The sequence below is a fragment of the Theropithecus gelada genome, chromosome X, assembly GCF_003255815.1.
Source record: "Theropithecus gelada isolate Dixy chromosome X, Tgel_1.0, whole genome shotgun sequence".
Lineage (NCBI taxonomy): Eukaryota > Metazoa > Chordata > Mammalia > Primates > Cercopithecidae > Theropithecus > Theropithecus gelada.
The window spans coordinates 58,294,814-58,322,308 of record NC_037689.1 but is presented as its reverse complement, the minus strand read 5'-3'; the positions used below and the strand labels follow the sequence as shown (position 1 = coordinate 58,322,308).

Genomic DNA, 27,495 nt, shown 5'->3' with positions numbered 1-27,495 from the left:
ATTTGTGTGAAGCAGTGTGGCAATTTCTCAAAGAGCTAAAAACAGAGCTACCATTGGACCCAGCAATACCATTACTGGTATAAACCAAAGGGAATATAAATCATTCTATCATAAAGACACGTGTACTCGTGTGTTCATTGCAGCACTATTCACAGTAGCAAAGACATGGAATCAACTTAAATGCCTATCAAAGGAAGACTGGATAAAGAAAATGTGGTGCATATACACCGTGAAATATTATGCATCCTTTTAAAAAAAGAAATCATGTCTTTTTCAGACACATGGATGTAGCTGGAGGCCATTATCCGTAGCAAACTAACATAGGAACAGAAAACCAGAAAACCAAATACCACATGTTCTTGCTTGTAAGTGGGAGCTAAATGATGAGAACACATGGACACAAAGAAGGGAACAATAGACACTGGGGCCTACCTGAAGGTGGAGGTTGGAAGGAGAAAGAGGAGCAAAAAAAAATAACTATTGGGTACTAGTCTTCATACATAGGTGAAGAAATAATCTGTACAACAAACCCCCATGACATGAGTTTCCCTATATAACAAACCTGCACCTGTACCCCTGAACCTAAAATAAAAGGTTTTAAAAAAGAAAAGAAAGCTTCACTCAATAAATTAGGAGTTCCACTATTGGTACTTTCCTCTGGAGAAATGCCTCTAAGATTTCAAGAAGTGATGTATGTAAGGATATTCATTACTGCATTGTTTATACTGTCAAAAAAATGGGAGTAAAAATTTAAAATGTTCTTTCAATAGGGTGGTGCTAAAATGAAGTGTGTTGCATAGAAAAAATGGAATACGATGCAGCATAATTTAGTCAATGATGATTAATATGTAATCTTAAACTTAACACATCCAAATATACATTTTAAACCTATACCTCTTTCACATTCTCCTGTCTTTGTAAATGAAATTATATTCCTCTCTTCCCACTATTTCAAGACCATTATTTCAAGAACTGGTGTCTCCACTTCTACTGTTACCATCTTACAAGAAGATTTCTACAATTTAGAGCTATTGTTTTTTTTTTTTTTTTTTTCTCATTGAACTCTGTATCTTCTGGTAAACCATTCCAAATTAATTTGGAACAAGGAATGGCAGAAGTAAATGAATATGTATATATATGCACAAAATATAATTGTTAAGTTACATCGGGTATCACTTAACACTTACAAATTTTGATGAATCATGTACACAAGTTGTCCTAAACTAGTTCCCCAAATATTTATTCTTCAATAATTTTCTATTGTTTCTAATATAAAAGACCAATGCATATTGTCATGATCCTGATGTGAAAAAATCCCAGTAAAATTCCCCAAACTTATTTCCTCCTTTGCTCAGTCCATTAGAGAAAGATTGGCCTTCTTACTATTCATTGTTTATGCCAAATACTTCCTGTCTTACGACTTCTGCATTTATTATTTTCTCTGGCTCAAGTGCTCTTTCCAACTTTTTTTTGTCTGTAAGGTCTTGGCTTAGACATTATTTCATGGAAGCCTAACTATCCACTTTATCTGATGTGCATCCTGTAAAGTTCTCTTTCTCCCCTTATTTATTTATTTATTTATTTATTTAGATAATCTGAATTTTGCTTTCTTGCTTATTCATTTATTTCTGTTATCTGTCACTCTCACTAGATGATACACTCCTAAAGTGCAGGGATTTTTTCTCTTTTGTAGATGTTAAATGATTTTTGATAAATTAATGTACAGATTCAAATGAACAATGCTGAATAATCCTATTCTGCAAATGACTTCTTTGAGTTAATGAGAAGTTGCTGAGTCAAAACGTGGGACCCTTCAGGAGAAGACCACACAATGTCATGGATGACACAGTGAACCATTTTATGATCAATACTGTAGATTCATAACAATGCATATGTGTGATATTTCCTATTTTAAGTTGCCACCCACAAACTCTCAAATAGAACTTTGTTTCTCATTCTGTTCAGCTCTTGAGCAGGTAAAAAGTTCTAGGAAAATGTCAAGCTAAGGTAATTAGTATTTCTGAAGATACCATAAGACAAATGATATCTATTATTTCATTATTTAAAAAAGTGTTTCGACCTGTTAAATTAGGATCTTCAGACTGATTCATTACAGTCTTAACCATTATTCCCATACGTTTTTGTATTGGATCCTTGATTTTTATTGTAAAAAGGCCCATAGAAATAATTTTCCTGCATTTCTTTTGTAAAACCATCATTTAGCATATTGATTATTATTTTTATTATGCACAACACTGTATTCTGCAAAAAGATGAATGTCAAAATTACATAGTATTCACTGTTGTGAAACATGGTATATTTTCTTTTTATCAAAACACAGAAATGTTCTTTCTAACTTTGCCCACAAAAAAGAGCAGAATTGAATTTAGTACTCATTTATTAATCTAGGTAAAGCATGGTATAATTATTTTCCTGTTATTTTCATAGCTCAATGCTATTAGTATAATTTTGATTTTTCTTATTTGTTTCTCTTGCATTGACATTTTGGTCAATGATGAACTGTACATACAATGGTTGTTCCATATGATTATAATACTGTATGTTTACTGTACCTTTTCTGTGTTTAGGTACACAAATATTTACCAATGTGTTACAGTTGCCTTCATTATTCAGTATAGTAACATCCTGTGCAGGTTTGTAGCCCAGAAGCAATAGGCTATACCATATAGCCTAGGCGTGCAGTAGGCTATACCATCTAGGTTTGTGTAAATGCACTCTACAATGATGGAATCACCTAAGGATACATTTCTCAGAACATATCTTTGCTGTTAAGTGATGCATGACTGTACGTACAAAAGAAGAAATCACAGTAAATGAATATATGCATATATGCACAAAATAGAATTGCTATATCGGAACATCACATAACACTCACAGAAATTTATCAATCATCAAAAAATTTTGCCCTAAATTAGTTTCTCAAATATTCACCAAGATGTTCTAAATCCACAATATTTTCATGAGTATAAATTCACATTGGCTCTGCCCATTTTCACAAATAATAACATTGTTCTCTTTCTAGTGTTGCTGTAATTTCCATGTCATTATATTAATACATATGAAGCAAAATGTGCAAAAACATAGAAAACTGTGAAAAATGAAAGAAAATACAAACATAGAAAATGTCAATATATATGGTATACTTTCTTCTTGTAGCTTGATTTTATTGCTGCTTCCTGAAGATGACCCTGGTATCTTTTAGTTATCAAACTACATATTCATAGCCACTTTAGATGTATGACTACATCAAATACAAGGTTGAACTTTAGAAATTGACTCAGCAATCCCATTACTGGGTATATACTCAAAGAAAGATAGATCATTATATCAAAAAGCCACATGGACTCGTATGTTCATTGTCACATTATTCACAATAGCAAAGACATGGAATCAACCTAGGTGGCCATTAATGGTGGATTGAATAAATAAAATATGACATGTATACACTATGGAATAATATGCAGCCATAAAAAAGAATGAAACCATGTCCTTTGCATGCATCCATGTCCTCCTTCCATGGATGGGGCTGGAAGCCATAACCCTAAGGGACTTAAGGCAGGAATGGGAAACCAAATACTGTATGTTCTCACTTATAAGAAAGAGCTAAACATTGAGCACCTGTGGACATAAACATGGGAACAACAGACGCTGCAAACTACTAGTTGGAAAGGGGATAGGTTAAAAAGCTACCTATTAGGTACTATGCCCACTGCCTGAGTGCAATATACCCATGTAGAAAACCTATACATGTACTTCCTGTATCTAAAACAAAAGTTGAGAGAAGAAAAAAGAAATCATTAAAAACAAACAATATTTTCAATTGTGTTTTCATTGCCCAGCTGTACTTTGTGTATATCATGGTACTCATCAGTATCTCTGCATTTAGACACAAATAAAGACCTATTTCATAGTGAAATATCATATAGTGTTTGCAGATGCTGTGTAACAGGTGTCCAAAAAGCAAATATAATGACACTGGATGAAGTTTCCCAGAGGACAGACATCTAAAGGCCACCCTTCGCACAGATTCACTTATATCTTACTAAGGAATATGTAATGTTATGTACTGAGTAGTAAAATGTAATGAAAGCAGTTGCAATGTAAAATACAGCTTAGGCATTTGCATCATTCGAACTGGTTCTGATAAACAACATCAAGAAATACTGTGTTGCTATTGCACAACGACAAGTCAGCTTTTTTTAAAAAAAGATTTTACAAAACAGACTATTCTCTTTCATTAATGTGATACACTAATGACCTTAGGGAAGTCATAATTCTTGAGGGATATCTTAGATTTTCAACCATTTAGACTACATTCTTCTCATGAGAATATTTTTTGTAGCTCGATGTAATCTAACCCAAAATATTTCTCTCAATAATATCAAATAAGTAATGCAATTCAAATATTGAGAAATAAAAAGAGAAATCAACATTAATACATTTAAAAGGGTAATAATGTTGCTTAAATAAAAAAGAGGAAAGTAGATTTACCTTAATGGTTTCTTTGGTGTGAATACCAGATTGAAGATAAATGTTAACCTTTCAGCTGTAACATCATAAGATTTATCAATCAAATATACAGCTACACAGGATTCCAACTTAGACTTCATAGCTTCAGATTCAAATTGAATTTCATACTCAAATTCATGTATTTTAGAAATTTCTAGGAAAGTCAAGATTAAAATATATTTCAATTTAATTAAATATGCATAGATTTAATATCAACTACCTGTCAAGACTAACAATGCACAGGTATTTAGAGAAAGGGAGGGGGTATATATTATTTACCTTAGTGTCTATAAAGTCTAGTGCATTATCAGGCATATAATGATACTCAGGATATTTTTGTTAATAAGTTAATAAATAAATGAATGCATATAAAAATAAACATAGAAGATAATTCTCACCACTCTTAAATCTTTATAATTCCGGTCTATAAAACAAGAAAGGCCACATGGAAATTAATAATCATTAACTATCTAATGAAAATGATGACATTTGCTCTATCTAATAAATGTATTAAAAACCTATAGACTTAAAACTTATGAAAAAGTGGTTTAAAATTTGCTTTGAATTAAGTTTAAACAATATTGAAACAGCATTTCAAACTGTTAGATCAGGATTTTCAATTTCTGGTATATTTTGATTAAGAAAACTGTTTCTCAAGTTTCAGTGTTGGAGTATACAGACAATATGATGAACAAATATTTTCTTAATGAGTAGGTTACCAAAGAAAAGTAATAGTAGTTTTTTGAACACTGCACATGAAAAATATCTTAAATCCAGAACTAGCATGTAGATGAGAGGTACAAACATGTATTAAACTTACTCTCCAGTTATATGTGAGGAGCCCAACTCACAAATCAAAAAGTTTGTTGCATATGGAACTTGGAAGAGAGGTCAGAGAATCATGAATTGACCAGATCTACAGTTGTGCTAATCCAGAATCCAACCCTCTCGGCCCACTGATGAGACATCCCTTTAGCCCAGGAGTTCTTAAACAGGGGAAGGGAATAGTAAAGGGAGAAGCCAACTCTGTCATATATCCTTGCACTAGGCCTGCCCTCATGGACCCTAGTTCCAGGCCTGTCCTTGTAGACACAGGCACCAGATGTGTCCCCAGTCATGGCCCCAGATCTGCCTACAGACCCAGGCACCAGGCCTACACCAAGACACATTATAATTAAATTGTTGAAAGTCAAAGACAGGTTACTCTGGGCCACTCTGCTTATGGGATGCCCCTTCTCTGTCTATGGAGCAGTCAAAAAGGGTCGAAGACAAAAATAGAACTTTGAAAACAGCAGGAGAAAACTGACTCATCACATACAAGGAAACTATTATTACACTATCAGTGGATTTCTCAACAGAAACATCGCAGGACAGGAAACAGTGAAATGACACATTCAAAGTGCTAAAAGAAAAAAAAGGCCAACCAAGAATACTACACTTGACAAATCTGTCCTTTAAAACAAAGAGATATTGGGAGGCCAAGGAGGGCAGATCACAAGGTCAGGAGATCGAGACCATCCTGGCTCACATAGTGAAACCCTGTCTCTACTGAAAATACAAAAAAAAAAAAAAAAAAAAAAAAAAGCTGGGCGTGGTCACAGGCACCTGTAGTTCCAGCTACTCCAGAGGTTGAGGCAGGAGAATGGCTTGAACCCGGGAGGCGGAGTTTGCAGTGAGCCGAGATTGTGCCACTGAACTCCAGCCTGGGCGACAGAGCGAGACTCCGTCTCAAAAAATAAAAATTAAAATAAAAATTAAAAGAGATAAAAACCCTCAGATGAACAAAAGCTGAAGGAGTTTGTCATTTTACTAGACCTGACTTATAAAATGTACTAATAGGGAGTTTTTCAAGCTGAAATGAAAGGGTGTTCAAAAGCAACATAAAAATATATAAAAGTATAAATCTTACTGGCAAAGGTAAATATACATACAAATGCAGAATAATGTAATACTGTAATAGTGGTGCACAAATAACTTTTAACCCTACTATAAATATTAAAAGAAAAGTATTTAGAATAACTATAGCCACAAAAAATTAGTTAATGAATATACAATAAAAAATGGCTTTTCATATCCATAATATAAAGTGTGTTTAAGGGGAGTAAAAGCGTTTTTGTATGTGATTGAACTTCTTATCAGCTGAAAATAGACTTTTCTATATTATGATATAAAATAGTTATAATGCTTGCCTTCTCAAAGCACCTCTATTGTCAGTTGTCTCCCCTTCTGTACATATTTTCATGAACTGCTGATGAAGACCTATACATTTTTACCTCAGGGAAACTTTCTAGCTATGGCTAAATTCATGAAAAAGGGGCAAATAATTTTGTTTCCACAGCCAACACCTAAACATACATTAAAAACATAATGTTTTTCTTATCATTATTTCTATTTTCATTTCTTTATTCATTCAGCAAATATTAACGAAAAGTTTTCATTGACATGAGACATCCAATTCTTGTCCTCATGGAGCTGATGGTCAAGAGGAAGAAACTGACAATAACTGCTAATGCTACAACTAGTTTTTAAATTACTACTGTGATAACTGCTACCATGGAGAAGTAGAGGATCCCATGAGAGCATAGGTCCTGGGAACATCACTGCTAAGGACTCCAGAGGAAGAGACCAACACACCAAACTGAAGGATGAGTCAAGGTTAGCTGGATGTAGAGAGGGGGAAACTCCTTCTACTCATCAAAACAGCCTTCAGGAATTACTCAGACTGCAGGAATTGTTCATGGTGAAAACCAGCTGGGCCCATTTGAGAAAGAACTTATGAGGGCAGAGCAGAGAGGGTGAGAGGAGTTTACCAAGCAACAAAGTAGGAAAAGTAGAAAAGAGTGAGACAATGCAGGGTGTGGTGAAGATGTGGGACTTCTAAGAATAACAGGAAACAACTAGACTACTAGTGATTAGCATCGAGTTTCAGACTCTATTCAAGATTAATACTAAATAAAAGAACCCAAGCAGTCTGACTTAAGACTTTACAACTCAGTATAGCAGGCTTGTCATAAGGCACAATTGCTGAAGAAGCACCATTAGCACCATTAGCATCACTGGAAGTGTGCAGGACATAATTTGTGCATAGGAATGTGGTGGCTCTCAGAGCAGAGCCCTAGGGCACTCAAAAAGTTAGGTCAGAAAAGAAAACAACAGAAATCAAGAAGGGGCAACCAGTGTGATAATAAATTAATAAGGTCAGTCATGAAAGTCAAGAGCAGAAAGCACTTCAACTTGATCAACTGGTAAATGCTGGTGACATGTGGAATATAAATATGACTGCTGTATTAGACACACTGGATAAGGTTGGCAGTCTTTTCAAGAGCAATCCTGTTACAGTAAGCAGGACAGAAGACTGAATGAAGTAAGTTGATCAGAAAAAAAGAAGTGAAGAGAAACAGAGCAAAGAATCAAGGACAGGAGGTCAATATGAGGTCACAGGAGGAACAATGACAGGTTTCTCAGGAGCTGTTTGTGATTACAGGCCAAACCAAACCTGACATGGGAGTTTACAAACAACAGGCAAATACAATACAGGAAGATGACTGGCCTGGGATGAAATGAGACACATATGAGACATAAATCAGAACATCACACACAAAAAAGACAACAGATGAATCAAAGAAAAACAGTCTTGAGCTATAGAACAATTGAGAAATAAAATGAAGGGGCATGACTAAAACTACTTTCAGATAGAAAGCACCGAGAAAGTCACTGAACTAATCCACAGAGAATTACAAAGAATGCATGGACCAGGAGGTACTTAAGAAGAAGAAATACACTTATAGGAGAAATCTTGCTCACGGAGTAATTTGTAATCTTATAGAAGTGACATTGCAAAACACAGTCTAAAAATCCAAGAATAGTAATATTTCAATAGGACAATACCAATTGATTTAAATAGTACAGGTGCATAGATTTATCATCTTGAATAAATATTTTTGAAAACCTTGACAACAGAGTATGTGTTTTGCTAATTTTGGTATCTCTGGAGCTGAATATAATATCTGGCAGAAAAGATGCTTGCTGGATTGTTGCTGAATGATAAAGATATGAAAGCAATCAATCCCAGTTTACTTAAAGGTATGTGTGATGAATAAGGATGAAGAGAGCACAGTGGTCCTTGTATTTTCATTAAATGAAGCTTGATAGTTTTACGTGACTCAGAGAAATTCTATGATGAAGATAATGGGAAGGGAATATTGGGAATTCTTATCTCCTACTATCAGGTTTATATAAAGAGGCCTATTCATTCTCAAGAAGGGAAAAAGTACAGGAGAAAAATATCTCAGCCTCAATCTGCCTCCTTCATGATGACTTGCCACGGGTGGAAAAGCAACATATCTGATCAGTGAATTTGAGTGAAGGAATGGAACATGAGCAGGTGAGCGTACCCTTCTCTTTCTTCCCCAATGTCTTGATTCCAGGATTCACACTTTCTTCTACTTGCTCATGTGTAAGTTGTTTGTTCCTGCAAGGAGTTCACAACTGGCCAGTATGGCATGAATGTACTCAATTTTGGTGGAAGGTATTAAAAAGCCCAAATTTTTCCATAGTTCCAAGTCATTTTCCAATTCGTCTGTGTAATTAACAAAGCTAACACTTTGATTTCCATCTGCTTTATTTTTATATCTGCCTCTCAGTTAGTTTCAAACTCAGATGAGAGAAGACAAGTGTGTAATTAATTATCACTCTTAAAATCCTATCAGAGTCCATGCCACTCAGTGTAGTGCTTTAATTTCCACTAGGAGGGACTTAGGAGACAACAGGAAGTACAAGACTGCATGGCCAACATGACTCCTATTCTTAATGTGCTGAGTAAACTGTAATTAAATTGCACAGGACTGGGAAAGGAGCTAGTCTGCTTTTGCATATACTAAAGACTAAAGTAGTATTCAGACTTTCTGGTAAGATTTATCCTTTCATAAAGAAAAAGGCGTCAAAGGAGGGTCAAGCAGAGAGAATTACAGATTGTGTAGAGAGTTGGTTACACCTTTGGAATAAGAGCAGGGGAAAGGAACCAAGTTATTGCCATATGTCTTTAAGGAGGCAATGAGGTCGATTACTTTCTTTAAATATTTAGGCACTATAGAGAAAGAAATATGTTAAAGTTGAGAAGACTGGTCTATTCTTCTATATAGTAGGACATACATCAGGAGAACAAAAAAGATTCACAAATTAAAATGTAGTTAGCCAAAATATGAATGAGTTGTTGAGTTTGGTGGTGTTGAGCAGAGAAAACAAAAGCTGTTTTAGAGAGAATGACGAATGGAGATAAGACTGCAAAACTTCCCTACAGTTATTTTCAATAGTAAATATTGTTTTTCATCATGGAAAATAAGGAGGCAGTAAAATAAGAGCCATATCAAAAGGTATATTTTCAAGAGCTATTTTGAGAGAGATTGCTCTCCTAATATGATTTTCAAATCTCCCCAAGCGATGTTGGTACCTTCTTTCAAGACCCTGATTATCTAGGAGTTAAGTGGATTTTTAGGTCATAAGTATAATCAATGTATACGATCAGAATTGCAATTTCTTTAGTTTACAATCTGACAAGAGTACAACTTAAGCAATTTAAAGTAGCAAGAACATGTTAAATGGTTTATATGTATAAACATTTATTTACCTTCCTTTACAGTTACTGTAACATGAGTACTGCCCTCTTAATATTTTTAAAGTGCATTTTAAGTGCACCACACAATATTGTTAACTCTAAGCACTATGTTTTACAACAGATCCCTAGAACTTATGCATTTAGTACAATGGAAACTTTATACCCAATGCTCAACTCCCCATTTCTTCTCCCTTCCAGATCTCAGCAACTATTATTCCATATTATTCTGCTTCTATGAGATTGAGTATTTTAAATTTATCATATTAAGTGGTATCATGTAGTTTTGTCTTTCTGTGACTGGCTTATTTCACTTTGGTCCATCCATTATATTGTATATTGTAGAATTTCCTCCTTTTTAAGGCTGAATATTATTTCAAGATAGTATATGCTACATTTTCTTTATCCATTCATCTGTGGACATAAATTTAGGTTGTTTCTATATCGTGGTTATTGTTAATATTGTTACAGTGAACATTGGAATACAGACTTCTCTTGGAACTCCCAATTTCAATTTTTTTTTGAATAAATGCCCAGAAGAGCGATTGCTAGATAATAGATGATAATTCTCTTTTTAATATTTTGAGGATCTTTCATACTGTTAGACTGTTTTCCATAGCAGATGAACCATTTTGCATTCCTACCAACAATGTTTAAGGGTTCAAATTTCTCCACATCCTTAACAATGCTTTTTTATTTTTTGACGTTAGCCATGGTGACAGGTGTGAGGTGATATCTCATTGTAGTTTTGATTTGTATTTTCCTAATTAGTGATATTGAACTTTTTTTATACAGTTTTCACCATTCATATGTCTTTTCTAGAGAAATGTCTATTCAAGTCTTTTGCTTAGTTTAAGAATCAGATTATTAGTTTTTTTTTTTTTTTTTTAAAAAGTGAGTTGTAGGAGCTCCTTAAGATTAACCACTTATCAGATATATGGGTTGCAAATATTTTCTACCATTCCACATGTTATCTTTTTACCCTGTTGATTGTTTCCTTTGTTGTGAGGAAGCTTTTAAGTTTAATGTAGTCCTACTTATTTTATTTTATTTTTTGTCTGTGCTTTTGATGTTATATCCATGAAATCATTGCCAAGACCAATGTGTCATGAGAAGACCTTTGCCAAGCACAGGGTCTTTGGCAAGAGGGTGCCCTAAACCTCCCTAAAGGCTTTGGTAAGTCTGGTTCCTCCTGAAGTGCAAGAAACTTTCAATTAGTTTCTGTTGTCTTACGAAGGGAATTATTGCTGAATTGGTGTGTTTGTGGGTGTTCGGAGGGTCCAGAACTCTCTACTTTCCCTTGTTGCTGATATCACTCAGTTTCGTGTATTTACTTCAAGTAAAACACCACATATTTGAAGAATTAGATAACCTGTTTTAAATTGTTTTGATTTTTTAAATTGAGATATTTTATTTTATATTTTTTTGAGATGGAGTCTCTCACTGTTGCCCAGGCTGGAGTGCAGTGGCGCGATCTCGGCTCACTGCACCCTCTGCCTCCCAGGTTCAAACAATTCTCCTGCCTCAGCCTCCCAAGGAGCTGAGATTACAGGTGCCTGCCAATACACCTGGCTAATTTTTTATATTGGTATAGCTGGTCTATGGTTGGTAAGGCTGGTCTTGAACTCCTGACCTCGTGATCCTCCCGCCTTAGCCTCCCAAAGTGCTGGGATTACAGGCGTGAGCCACCACGCCTGGCCCAAGATAGTAAATTCTTATATACAAATCTGGAATATACAGTAAATACATGGAGCATTATTATTATTATACAAACTTCATTTGGATATATCTAATTTATGTTCATTTTCTATTTCTTTAAATAAGAAAATAATTTACTCAAGGTTTTGTTTCTAAATTTAAAGCTGCATTTTATGGCATTATCGTATTCCTTAAATCAGAAAGAAAGAGTAAAAGAAAAAAAAATAAAGTCTAGGGGAAGTGGAAACTATAGTTACTACAATTTTCTCTCTCCTCACTATTGATGGAATCACAATCTACATCTTATAAATCTAGTGATAACTGTAACTGTTGTTATTTTTGAGTTACATAAAAACAACACACATAACTGAACACACCTTAAGCACTATGTGAATAAGCAGTGAAATGAAAAGTAAATGGACACGGATCTTAATGTAATTGCACAATCAGCAACCTGCAATTCATGGAAACTAAGTGTTTCTTTTCTTTTTTTTTCCTACCACTGTAGTTCTCTTACCATTGGGATCCTCACAAAAAGAATATGAAGTTCTTCTTGGAATCACTAAAACTTCTGTCGGTTCTGGAGTAGGATTAAGTCCGAAAAAAACAGCATTCAGTATGATTTCCACCTTCTCTTCTACCCGCTTCCTCGACTGACATTGTATGATAACTACTCAGGAGAGAAATATTTCCAGTTAATTTGACTTGTAGGTGATATGATCATTCTTGAGATAGAAGAAAATGAACTATGTCATAAAAATAAAACTTCCTTTGATATACTTTGACTTGTCATTGTATCTGGCCATATACACACAGACATGCACACATTCACGCAATATCTACATTCATTAACATTTGGGAAGAAAATATGAATATTAAAGACTATGTAAAAATAGCACAGGAAAATAAATCTGTAAGATATATACTAGATTATAAAACATTATATTAGGATACAGAAATTTGATTCAGGAACTGATGTAGTTAGATCCATAACTCAAGGGGCAATTATATATGCATGCATTTTTTCCCTTTTGAAATATATGTTCATTGTGATAATACTAAACTTTACTTTTATAACAATACTATAGAAAATGTCTTCAAATAATTTTTAAAAATAAGTTCTGTAACCCTTATTTTGCAATATTTTAAAAATATTTCCTATTAGATTCATTATGTTTTTACATGTACCCTGAAATTCATATTCAAATATTTAAAATTATTTTTGACTTACTTTTAAGTTTATAAAAGTCACTTTTTAAACACATAAAAGTAAAATTGTAATGATTTAAAGTTCAAGTTAAATGTGATTACATATTAATTTAATGTACAGAATTAAATATGTATATATAAATATATTCTATATGTATTAAATTCCAATATATATAAATTAGTATGGCTAGGAAAAACTGTACAAGCTTTCCTGGTTATAACTATACTCAGTATCAAAGCATTAAATCAGGAATTAATGTTATGAAAGTTACAATTAGTATCATGTCACTGGTTGTGTCCTAGAGGGCCTTAGGAAATTAGTGCTCTGGCAATGTATGGATCACTCAATCACAATGAATTCTCATTTCATTGTCTTTACAGTGTGACAGGTAGCAGAGCATTTTTCCAATTATCTGGCCCAATAGATAGTAGTAGATAAGAATGCACAAAGAGAAAATGTGGCTCAAAGAACAAAAAAGTATCCTGGGTTTGAGAATAACTTGAGTGACAGATACATAAAAAAGAAAAGAAATAATAAACTTTGATAATGACATAGGTGAGCAGGGAAAGCAGTAGGTTATAGCTGATATTACTAAGAACAAAAAATGGACTACACAGAAAGTGAATGATATGTATTTATAAAATTATACCCACTTGCCTTTAGAGGGCATGTGTGGATAAAAATAATCACCAGCATCGATTTTAGATTTTGGGGAAAATGATTTAATAACTAATACACATTCTATTTCTGAACACTAATGCTACTATAGGTTGGGCTAATCTAACACAAGCTATTTACAGAACTCACATTTAATTAAAAAATCAAGTAATTACCAGGAAAAATGACTCAAAGAAAAATGCTCTAGACCATCTTTGAAGAAAAATTTGCAAGACATCTATGTTTTCGTGTTCTCATAAGCATGGTTTTTGACTAAAAATTTGGCTTTAAACCTTTAATCTGGATAAAATGAATCTGTCTGCAGTAGACATGAGCACAGTATTATTAGCATTCCAAGAGTACTGTCTAGGGCTTATTATATCACTTTGATCAGATGACTGTGTATTATAAATTTTAAGCAGTTCAGCTCTATGGAAAGTATACAATTAACTACCTTCTGGAAGGAAATAAAAGAAATTTTATGACATGTTTGTGAAACATTCTGAAGATAATTTAGAATATTTAAAATATTTATGTGTTGATTTTTAAAAGTCAAGAATAAAAATGCTTCAAGTAAAATAAATGACATTTGTGGTCAAATGTATTACTATATTTGTGGATTTTTACTCCAGTTCAAATTAAACTACATAAGGAAACATGTAGTTTTGATCTTCCTTTATAACCAGTGTACCTGGGGAAATGCTTTACTTACTTACAAGCAAAACTTACTAGTGTCTCTTCTAAGTGTGGTGATATAATTACATCAGCGGAAGTCTAACTCTTTTCCATTTACAAAGATTGGTATCGGAGGGAGAAAGATAAAGCAAAATTTCAAGACTTATTTTAACTCATCTGTGTTGCTAAAGGGGGAGATCCAAAATAAATATCCCTTTGCTTTGCAGAGCAATTCAGTGCATCTTAGTGATGCAGAATGCCATCTAGAGCCTGGTTAGAGGTTTGGATACTAAATATCACTAGTTATCTAAGAGAAATTTTGTTTCTTAGGCTGATCCTGGGAAGGAAATGGGAAAATCAAGGAATGCAAAAGAAGTGAGAAGAGTATTGAGGAAAGAGAACACACAGAAACTTTAGAGAAGTCTAGGGTATGTCCAGGCAAAAAAAAAAAGGTCAATGAGAAAAAGAAAGGCATTTAAGGGCAGAGATTTTATATTGTGTTTATTGTGGCAAAATAAACCTTCCTGAAAACTTCAGTACATTCTGACTGGTTTGGGGGAACACCATAAAGTTTTATGCTTGAGACAATAATAAAGGGATCCGCATCTCCACAGCATAGTTCTTAGATGAGATCGAGTTACACAGAAGCCGAAATAGGATGCCTAAAAGTGACCTGAGAGCAAGTATACCTGAGAATCTTACAAATCTAGTGCAGAGCTCTGTGGAATAAAGGAGTCTGAAGTTAATTTCATTTTAATTTTAGCTGATATCTGCATTTCACCAACAGGAAGGCAACAAGAAATAGTGTGGTTTTGTGGAAAACTCACTGGACACATTGGGAGAGCATGTTTACGTCATAGAATTCCCACCAGTAGGACTGTTCACATTACTACCTACTTTCTCTGGACTTCAAACAAAGAAGATATGGGAATAGAGAATATCTAAGGTCTTTAAGAATTCTGGCATTCTCTGACTCTAATGTATACCTACCTGGAGGAGATTTAGGAAGTGGTGCTAGTGGGAGTCCAACAATAGGGTATATCCAGTGTATTGCTTGGATTTCTTTGCTGTCGATTCCCATAATACTAATTAGAAATTAAAATATTAAGAAGGAACGAAAGGAGAAGCTCCATATTAACAAAAAGCTTATTATTATTAACTTTATGGTATTTTAGTAAAGCTTGTAAATTTAGACTTTAGTAGAGAGAAACTGATGAAAGAAAGAACATTTTCTGCAAATACCGATTTTATAAACATTTCAAAGCAAACCCTGGGAAATCATCACAAAGCGAACTGTAATGAAACCATCATGAAATATAAGTTAAAATTGAAGAGCTTTTTCCCCTACTTTAATGAGAGGTACTACAGCCCTCTTGGGATCTATTCTGTATTGGATGGGCAAAGCACAAAACAAAAACTGCCATGAAGTACAGTACTTCAGAATTTTGTGAGGCATTTACTTTTGGAGGATACTACTTAAAAGAAAAGGGGTTATTTGTCCAAATATTTTAGGTGCATCATACACCACTAGGAGCACAGAAATATTAGAAAATGTTTATAGGCTGGGTATGGTGGCTCATGCCTGTAATCCTAGCACTTTGGAAGGCTGAGGCAGGTGGATCACTTGAGGTCAGGAGTTCAAGACGAGCCTGGCAAACATGGTGAAAATCCATCTCTACTAAAAATACAAAAATTAGCTGGGCGTGATGGCACACACCTGTAATCTTGGTTACTTGGGAGGCTGAGGCAGAAGAATTGCTTGAACCTGGGAGGCGAACATTGCAGTGAGTCAAGATCACGCCACTGCACTCCAGCCTGGGCAACAGAGTGTGACTTCATCTCAAAAAACTAATTAATTAATTAATTAAAATTTATGATCAGTTTTGAAGTTGGGATTTTTTTCATTAAAATGAAATGCAAGACATTGCAGGCAAGACAGGTTGAGTGTGGGGCTTATGCAAAAGAATAATATCCCATCTTTAGGAGGTCTTCAAGCTTGTTTAATGCATTCCTATAACTGTTTTGAAATTCTCAATAGTTTTTGAACAAAACTATTAAGTTTGCTCATTCTCATTTTTCACTGAGACTTACAATTTATGTAGCCAATCTTGACTATAAGAGTAGTGACAATGTATGGTAGAATGGATAGTAATGGGTCCACAGTAAAGAACTGGCAAAAAATGAAGGAAAGAAATACGCACATGTAGGACGAAGTAAAAATTTATTTTTAACTAAGATTTCCAGACTATCATTTAATTAAACTATAAGAACAGAGAACACATTTAGATTTTGCACCATTATTGAATTTTGCTTAATTTCTAGCTAAGCAAGAAATATACAAGTAACTTGCATTCTGGCAATGGCAGAATACCTCTAGTCATGGCAGTTTCATATGATGGATATCATATCCACCTGGCACAGTGTGAATTCCAGTATCATGAATTCACTTCACTCAGACAAGCGGTTTTAGGTTGTCCTCCGTATACTGATTACTTATTATGTTAGCAGTCACTATTTTCCATGTCAGAAAGGAGTCCCTTTGCATGTCTCTGACTTTGATTCACTGATAATGATACTTAAGATTAAACGTGTTCATCATCTGAGCTTCAAATCAACCATTAGATATATATGTATATAAATATATTATTTTCTATACATTATATATATCCATATAACAAATATATTTTCCTCCTCTGAACATATGAATTTCAACAGTTCAGAGAATATAAAATCATGAGCTTGATATTATATATGTATAACACGTAAAAGAAACCTAGCATGTCAGTGGCTGTCAAAATAAAATTACTTTCCTTCAATGTCTTTATTTAAATGTTACCTTTTAAATTCTACATCCAACTCATCAAAATTGTCAATAGGCCAATATTTTCCATTTGCTTTTTTCATCTCAACAATAACCATTGTTTTGTGTAATTTCATAATTTTGGGTATAAATAACAATGAGATATCTACATTTCCTTTAGGAGGCAGTGTAATTCCTGGAAAACACACAAAAAATAATTTTTAATGGGGTAAACATTAACAGACGATAATTTTAACAGGAGAAAGTAATCACCTAATTTGATTACTGATTATCAATTTTTAAAAACTGCTTCTAACAAAAAACACATTATACAAAATTATAAGTTCACTTCACTATTTTACCTCAGACGTCATCAACCTTATTTTTTTTATTATTATTATACTTTAAGTTCTGGGTTACATGTGCAGAATGTGCAGTTTTGTTACATAGGTATATACACGCCATGGTGGTTTGCTGCACCCATCAACCCATCACCTACATTAGGTATTTCTCCTAATGTTATCCCTCCCCTAGGCCCTCACCCCCCGACATACCCCAGTGTGTGATGTTCCCCTCCCTGTGTCCATGTGTTCTCATTTTTAACTCTCACGAGTGAGAACATGCAGTGTTTGGTTTTCTGATCTTGTGATAGTTTGCTGAGGATGATGGTTTCCAGCTTCATCCATGTCCCTGCAAAGGACATGAACTCATTCTTTTTTATAGCTGCATAGTATTCCATGGTGTATATGTGCCACATAATCCAATCTATCATTGATGGACATTTGGGTTGGTTCCAAGTCTTTGCTATTGTGAATAGTGCTGCAATAAACATACATGTGCATGTGTCTTTATCATAGAATGATTTATAATCCTTTGGGTCAAATGGTATTTCTACTTCTAGATCCTTGAGGAATAGCCACACTGTCTTCCACAACGGTTGAACTAATTTACACTCCCAACGGTGTGTTCCTATTTTTCCACAACCTCTCCAGCATCTGTTGCTTCTTGACTTTTTAATGATCGCCATTCTAACTGGAATGAGATGGGATCTCATTGTGGTTTTGATTTGCATTTCTCTAATGACCAGTGATGGATGAGCATTTTTTCATATGTCTGTTGGCTGCATAAATGCCTTCTTTTGAGAAGTGTCTCTTCATATCCTTTGCCCATTTTTTGATGGGGTGGTTTTTTTTTTTTCTTGTAAATTTAAGTTCTTTTGTAGATTCTGGATATTAGCCCTTTGTCAGATGGATAGATTGCAAAACTTTTCTCCCATTATGTAGGTTGCCTGTTCACTCTGATGATAGTTTCTTCTGATGTGCAGAAACTCTTTAGTTTAATTAGATCCCATTTGTCAATTTTGGCTTTTGTCACCATTGCTTTTGGTATTTTAGGCAGGAAGGCTTTGACCATGCCTATGTCCTGAATGGCATTGCCCAGGTTTTCTTCTAGGATTTTTATGGTCCTAGGTCTTAAGTTTAAGTCTTTTTAAAAGACATATTTTCCTGTAGTAAGAAGTTTCTCCTGAAGATGCTAGAAGAACTGAAGAAATGTTGAAAGTGATGGCTGAGGTTTCCCAGAGTGATAAAAGAACTAGAAAACCCAAGAGTATTTTCATATCTTACCACATTTTTCAGAGGATAAAGTACAGCAAGTTTTGATCCTTTATTTTCTCATATGTTTCTCTAGACTATAATAGGTGCAAGTCTTTCCTAAGAGCCCCCAAATTGCTGCCACTAAAAGCTGTTAATTTATTTAGCTGATCCATGAGGAAAGACAAAGCTTATCTGTGAAAGAAAGGGTCATCTGCTCCTAGTTGTGAAAACCAGAAGACAGAAAAACTGACAGCATTTTCTTGTGGTCCGATGGATTAGAATTTTTCAACTTTTACCGTGCATAAGAATCACACGAGAAACTTGATAGACATGGAACCTGCAGAGCCTCATCCCTAGAGATTCTGATTTATTTAGGCTGAACTAGGGCCCAGGAAGCTGCACGATTAAGTAGCACCTTATAGGATCCAAAGGCAGATGGCCATGAGACCTTATTTTTTTAAAAAAAAAAAGTTACCTCTTGGACAAGTTTCCAGAGGTATGAAGAATGTTAAGCTTCGGGCCATTTGTAATAGCGAGGGTTTCCAAGCCTATAAATGTCTACTTTTATTTAGAAAAGTAACACTGTTTTACAAGATAATAGAGGATTATTGACTACACTCATTTTTTATTCTGTTGTAAGACTGATGATAATCAAAGTCATTTTTCTCAAATAAAATTATTTTATTAAACTCTTAAGAACATCACAAACGGAAATTAAAAATGGCCCCTTTGCAAAACTTTCCAACTGAAAATTCTTGTAAATTTTCAAATTTTAAATTTTATTCCTTGAGGAAATTAAAACATTCTAAGGCCTAGTAACATTGTTAATAATAATAATTAATATAATTAATAGTTAATATTTGTTGACTATTGACTATATTCAGGCTCCGTGCTAAGCATTTTTATACAATTTATTTAATTCTCAGAAAACCACCATAAATTAAGTGCTTTTACGTTTCTCATTTTAGAAATGAAAAAATTGACACAATGTAATTAAATAACTTGCCCAAGGTCCCCTTGAAAGACTGTGTTGTTTACTAAGATATCTAAACCAGGGGTCCCCAACCCTCAGGCGGTGGACCAGTAAGAGTCTATGACCTGTTAGGAACTGGGTCGCACAGCAGGAGGTGAGCAGCAGGTGGGTGAGCATTACCACTTGAGCTCTGCCTCCTGTTAGATCAGTGACTGTGTTAGATTCTCATAGGAGAGCGAGCCCTGTTGTGAACTGCACATATGTGGGATCTAGGTTGCAGGCTGCTTATGAGAATCTAACTAATGCTGATGATCTGAGGCAGAACAGTCTCATCCCGAAAATCTCCCCCAACCCTGTCTGCATCTGTGGAAAAATTGTCTTTCATGAAACCGATCCCTGGTGCCACAGAGCTTGGGGACTGCTGATCTAAACAAAGTCAATTATCTTCAATTTTGTTTTTATGAGTTCTATATTGTCATGAATCGTTGTATGAAATAGATAAAGTTAATTAATATAAACGCACTTCCTAAAAAACTGTTATACATTATGAAGGTCATTACATTTTGTACACACAGAGATATTTGCAAGAACTTGTAAAATATATTTGAACCCAACCTACTCTTTTGTTTTTGACTAGTATTTTTATTGTGGTTCTCAGTTATTCTTAGTACAATAACATAGATTTTCTACTGTGACTTTAAATCTACAAACCTCCCTTCAAGGTAATGAGAGTAAGCTAGATGACTGTATATTTCACAGGTCATAAGTGCAAATGTTATTAAGAGTATAGTTTATGGAGATTTCATTATGTTTAATTTCAGGGAAACTATGGATTAATTCATTGTAAAATATGTTTGGATAACAACAGCAAAGGCTAACTCAAATCAACCATGCATGCGTCCCCAAGGAGATAAAGTTTAGAAATTATAACTTAGCCTTACACAAGATTACATTATTACTAAAAAAAATTATATTACCACTAAAAATAAATCTAGGCTTTTAGACAGTGAAGATAGTGCAAGAAGTCAAGACAGATAAAAAAAATGGTAGCTCATTACTTACACCATGATTTCTTTTAACATTTAAATTGAAAGTATAGAAAGATGATGCCACGACAAACATGCCCATTTTATTAAAAATCTAGTACCCCATTTGTGGTTGTAACTTTCTTACCAAGCCTACAAGTAGAACTGAAGTTCATTATTGAATTCACCACAGGTGTCTTTGGCTATTATTATACCCTTGGATGGATAAGAACCACTCTGTAATGCTGTTAACTTCCAAGAAATCACTGAAAATTAACATTGAAAAGAACTTTGAGAATGTATCAAGTTCATTTTTCATCTCATAAATTAGTTTTATTTTATATGGTTTTCCCATTGCCCTACTAATACTTTGACTATGGACAGGAAAGCTGTTCTTCCTTCTAATTAAAAATCTATCATTGACAGGCATTTGGGTTGCTTCCAAGCCTTTGCTATTGTAAATAGTGCTGCAATAAACATACGTGAGCATATGTCTTTAGAGTAGAATGATTTATAATCATTCGGGTATATAGCCAGTAATGGGATTGCTAGGTCAAATGGTATTTCTGGTTTTAGATCCTTGAGGAATCCCCAGCTGTCTTCCACAATGGTTGAACTAATTTACACTCCCACCAACAGTGTAAAAGTGTTCCTATTCCTCCACATCCTTGCCAGCATCTGTTGTTTCCTGACTTTTTAATGATCGCCATTCTAACTGGCATAAGATGGTATCTCATTGTGATATTGATTTGCATTTCTCTAATGACCAGTGATGATGAGCTTTTTTAAAAAATATGTTTGGTGGCTGCATCAATGTCGTCTTTTGAGAAGTGTCTGTTCATCTCCTTCACCCACTTTTTGATGGAGCTGTTTTTTTCTTGTAAATTTATTTAAGTTCCTTACAGATTCTGGATATTAGGATGGAATACTGTCAGATGGAATACGGAACATGGAATATTTTGCAGCCACAAAAAAGAATGAGTTCATGTCTTCTGCAGGGACATGGATGAAGCTGGAAACCATTATTCTCAGCAAACTAACACAGGAACAGAAAGCCAAACACTGCATGTTCTCCCTCATAAGTGGGAGTTGAACAATGAGAACACATGGACACAGGGAGGAGAACATCACACACAAGGGCCTGTCAGGGGGTGGGGGAAAAGGGGAGGGAGAGCATTAGGACAAATATCTAATGCATGTGGGGCTTAAAACCTAGATGACAGTTGATAGGTGCAGCAAACAACCACATCACGGCACATGTATACCTATGTAACGAACCTGCATGTTCAGCACATGTATCCCAGAACTTAAATTTAAAAAAAGAAACACCATGAATTACATATCAACAACAAAAAATCTACCCATGTTTTCTTCTAATACTTGCATGTTTTCATTTTTATAGTTAAATATGTGATCCATTTGTAATTTACATATGTCTGAAGTGAAGAATTTATCTAACGTTATTGATTCTTGAACATGGAACTAATGATCAAAAAACACACTTATTTAAAAGAGTACGAATTTGAAATGCTAGCTTCATAGCATTTCCATATATATTTGGGTTTATTTCAGGATTTCCAAGAAGTTTGCTTTGGTCTTTCTGTCACTTCATGTGTAAGTATCACATTGTGTCAATTATAGATGCTCTATTTTCTAGTGAGACTAACTGCCTTCTTTCCCAGCTCATTTTTTAAAATAACATTTAAAATTTGCAATGAACGGTTAGCTCTAGGGAGCAGACTGGGGTGGGGGAACAAATGGTATTTTTAAGGCCATCACCCTACATTTATACATCAGTTTAGGGATATTCAAAATTTTTGTCCATCCATACCTATCCAAGAAGAAAACCACACTGTTTATTTTTCTTATTTGAGTACCAACCTTATTGTATAAAGTGTTTCTAGGTTCTTGGAATAGGCTTTCAGCTAGTCTTAGTTTTCAGGGGTACTAGAAGTTAAATACATCTTCATATGTGTTTACCAGGAAGCTGGAAATAATTACATCAGTTGTATGTATCTTCTGACTGGGAAATCGAGCTAGTATAATGATTATATTTATTAGATTAAGTAATCTAATAAAACATATTATAAACTCAAAATGTTTGAGCTTTTTTCTTTCTTTTTTAATCCATTTCCATACGGTAACTACATAAGTTAACTACAGACAGATGTATTATTTTCCGTTACAGTCATCATTCTTAAAGTTCAACAGTACTAAGCATCTGGGGAAAATATGCATATTTAATTTACATAACTTATTTTACACATGTATACATATTTTAAAAGAGTTATACATTATTTTTAGAACTTCAGAAACCCTTATAATAAATCATGTTTAGTATCTCAGGAATACTAAAAATAATGACATTATTATTATTATTAATATTTGTGCTTTGCTTTTAAAATCTACTATAGCCCAATTACAATTAGCATTCAAATTTTATTTCATGTATATTTAAAATTGCTATTTTGATTGTTCTTTTCATTAAAGGTGTTAGAAATTTTTACCCTTTGAACTCCTATTTGAAATATGGAAATGAGGTTTTCTGTCTTTTTTTTTTTTGACACGGAGTCTTGGTGTCTCCTAGGCTGGAGTGCAGTGGTGCAATCTCTGCTCACTGCAAGCTCCGCCTCCCAGATTCACTCCATTCTCTTGCCTCAGCCTCCGGAGTAGGTGGGACTACAGGCGCCCACCAGCACGCCCACGGGGTTTCACCATGTTAGCCAGGATGGTCTCCATCTGCTGACCTCGTAATCCACCCGCCTCGGCCTCCCAAAGTGCTGGGATTACAGGCGTGAGCCACCGCGCCGGGCAGGTATTCTGTCTTTCAAGAAATTTTTTTCAAGATAGTAAAGTGAACATAACCCTAATTTTAGTAATAAAATTGTTTCATCTTGGGCAATTCATTTTTCATTACTTTAGTTGTATTACATTTCTGCTCCTGTTTTTTAATAAACTGTGCACAATTTCTAGTAATTACTGTGGCATCAGAAATGGCCCATGTCAGATAATCCAAGAGACACTAAGAAATTTTCTAGCACCGGCCAGGCGCAGTGGCTCACGCCTGTAATCCCAGCTCTTTGGGAGGCCGAGGCGGGCGGATCACAAGGTCAGGATATCAAGACCATCCTGGCCAGCATGGTGAAATCCTGTCTCTACTAAAAATACAAAAAAACTATCTGGGTGTGGCGGTGCACGCCTGTAGTCCCAGCTACTAGGCAAGCTGAGGCAGGAGAATCACTTGAACCTGGGAAGCAGAGGCTGCAGTGAGCCGAGATCGCATCACTGCACTGTAGCCTGGCGACAGGACAAGACTCTGTCTCAAAAAATAAATAAATAAATAAATAAATAAAAAATAAAAAAAAAGAAATATACTCGCACCATAAGTAGTACTATTATTTTTGTTATACTGGTTTATTTTAAATAAGAATTCAAGTTTTTTATTTTTAATTAAGAATACTTATTTTTATTTTTGAAACATAAAGTGATCAAGAACGTGACTTTTCATTAACCATTTTCAAACATAAAATCGATGTATTTTTCCATATGAGTACTTCGTATTTCCAGTAGTTAATTTTTTTTTAAATAAAAATAGGACATAATTACTCTATTGGTGGTTTGAAGGAGAGTCCCATCCTGTAACTGGTTCTTCTGAGATGTTAGGGGCTGAATTGTGCCCCCAACATAAAATTCATATGTTGAAACCTTATCCCCAGTACTTCTTAATGTGATTGTATTTGGAAGTTAGGCCTTTAAAGAGTTGATTAAGTGAAAATTAGGTTATTAGTGTGGGCTCTAATCCAATATGACTGGTGACCTTATAAGAAGATAAAATTTGAACACAGAGAGACACTGGGGGCAAATGCACTGATAAAAGACCACATGAAGACACAGCTTGCCCAGGAAAGAGGCCTCAGAAGAAATCAAACCTGCTGACACCTTGACATTGGACTTGTAGCCTCTAGAACTGTGAGAAAGAAAATTTCATTTAAGTCAGTCTGTAGCATTTTGTTATGGCAGCCCTAGCAAACTAATTCGTGAGATTATCTTTTCTTTTTATATATTATCCCAGAGTCTGTGGCATGGATGTCATTAAATTTACTTACAGAGATTCTAACTTCTTGCACTCAAAACATAGGGCAGATAGAAAAACATCATCTGACTGCCATTTGGTTGCTATGATGATGGAAAAGCTAGGGATGAACCATTCTCCCTTTCCTACCTATACCCCCTTGACCCAATGGAAGTATCTACTGAATAGCGAGAAGGGCATTTAAGGGATTACATTTTTCTCCGAAAGAATTAAGAGACTGTTGCTGTTTCACCCTGTTAACCTTTCAGAGAGCTAGCTAATGTTTGATTTAATGGAAGGTTATCCAAAGTAGACACTGTCAAAGGAAATAGTATAGAAAAAGGAAACATAAGTAGAAGGTCACATTACTCATACACGCAACTGGGGAAGAAACACAAATCCATGCTTCTTAGAAAAATTTTCAGTTTGAGACATGACATAATGCTTTTAAAGTAGGTTTTGGGATTATTCAGTGCAAATATGATTGCTAAGGTAAACTTTACAACATGGGCTAAGTACCTGTGAGTTCAAGTTTTATGTTTTCTTTTTAACAATACATTAGCACAAATAATAAAATTATACTTAAAGCAAAAATTGCTTTTACTGTGAACACTTCACTACTGGCTCAAAATGAGTGAACAATCCATTATCAGAGACTGTTGATAGGAGGCACAATGAAGGAGAAAGTTTCCTGACATTGAGGACTGTCAAGCACACATTGTGTAACCACTGACATTTATAATAGGGAAGGGTTTCTGGCTTTACACGTGTGTTTAGAATAGAATATCTTAATGCTTCTTCCATCTCTATTACTCTATGATAACATTTTTCTTTATATGTTGAAAAAACAACTAAGATTTAAAAAATTATTAAGAAACTGTATATTTTTCTAGGAAAGTAGCTGGTTTTAATTTTAATTAAATTACCCGCAGATAATTTTAAGATAAAATAATGTCTCCTACTATTACTACTATAACTAATATATCTTATTGATCAATCATCATGTCTTCCTCTTCCTCTGCACTGTACTAAGAGAAGTTTAATTCTGTGCTCAATTATTCACTATTTCTGGGAAATCAGGAAAGTTATTTATATTTATAAGTGAGATTTCCTTCATATAAAAAAGGAAGCTAATATAATATACACATCAAGGTTTTGTTACGGCAAGGGTACAACCCCAGGCCTGTCTAGATAATTCCATTTTGTGCAATATGGTTTTTATTCTACATTACTTTATTCTTCTGTTTAATCGTTTAGAAAATACTTACGTGTTGTGCATTATAATAAACACTGAGGATAAAATATTAAAGAAAACACATCTCCTGTTTTCTTGAGTCAGAGATTCCAGAATGTGTTGGCAAGTGAGAGTAGACATTAATAAATAAATAAAATGTATAATACTTATGGTGTTACATAAAACAGTTAAAGGTTAGACAGTGAAATCAACATTAATACAGGGTGTTCCAGAAAGGTCTTTGTGATAAGGTGTCACTTGAGCAGAGCACCTAAAGAAGTTTGAGAAGCCTCACAGATATCTGTAGGGGGAATATTGAGATAGCTGGAGGATATATGAGTCTGGATTTAAAGGAGAGGTTGAGACGGGGGCTATCAATTTAGAAGTTGATATTTCATGTGTGACTAAATGAGATCCCATCAGAAATGAATGTGGATAGAAATAAAAAGAGAAGATAGCTTCTAGGAAATTAGGGGGGCAGGAACAGCAAAGGAGAATGAGCAGGGCTCACTAAAGAAATAGAAGAAGAATAAAGGGAGAATTGATTCCTGGAGATCAACTGTTTCCAAAACAGTGAGAGATCAAGTGTGTCAAGTAGTGCTCATGGATTGAGCAAGATGAGGACTGCATATGACGGATAATTATGGCATGTTAGGTTACTAGTTAATTAAAAGAGCAGTATTAGAGAGTAAAAGAGAATGATGGTGAATAAAACTGGATTAGCTTGGGTGAGATAATGATATAAGAAGTGAGGGCAGTAAATACAGTCAGGCTTTCAAATAGTTTTGCTATCAAGGAGGATCAGAGAAATGGGATGACAGTGATAGGGTCAGGGGATAAAGAGCAGTATGACTTTTAAACTGAGTGCTATTGTAACATGCATATTCTGATAAGAAAAATCCATTAAAAATGTATTATGGAAGGTCGGGTTATGAGCGGTGGCTCACGCCTGTAATCCCAGCACTTTGGGAGGCTGATGCGGGTGGATTGTTCAGGAGATCGAAACCATCCTGGCTAACATGGTGAAACCCCCATCTCCACTAAAACTACAAAAAAACTAGCCAGGCGAGGTGGCGGGCGCCTGTAGTCCCAGCTGCTGGGGAGGCTGAGGCAGGAGAATGGCCTGAACCCGGGAGGCGGACCTTGCAGTGAGCCGAGATCGCACCACTGCACTCCAGCCTGGGCGACAGGGCGAGACTCCGTCTCAAAAAAAAAAAAAAAAAAAAAAAATGTATTATGGAAAACAGAGGAGAAAATTGGACAGCTTCACATGATTGAGTAGGTACCAGATTCAGTAAACTGGTGGAGGACTAGCCAATAAGAGCACAGAGTCCTTTTTTGATGTAATGTGAGGGATGGCAAGGCACATGGATGCACATAAAATTAAGCTGATCTATTAATGTGTAATGACAGAA

The 27,495-nt window shown here is 34.8% G+C and overlaps 1 protein-coding gene across 1 annotated transcript in view; it reads right to left on the bottom strand.

Annotated features, from left to right (window-relative positions):
- CFAP47 (cilia and flagella associated protein 47) overlaps positions 1 to 27,495 on the bottom strand; it is a 434,654-nt gene that overhangs the window by 28,281 nt on the left and 378,878 nt on the right. The window contains exons 58-61 of the mRNA XM_025371837.1: positions 17,218 to 17,377; positions 15,372 to 15,466; positions 12,357 to 12,509; positions 4,513 to 4,684 (exon numbers count right to left, since the gene is read on the bottom strand). Of these exons, the coding sequence (XP_025227622.1) occupies positions 4,513 to 4,684; positions 12,357 to 12,509; positions 15,372 to 15,466; positions 17,218 to 17,377 (580 nt within the window). The remainder of the gene's footprint in view (positions 1 to 4,512; positions 4,685 to 12,356; positions 12,510 to 15,371; positions 15,467 to 17,217; positions 17,378 to 27,495) is intronic.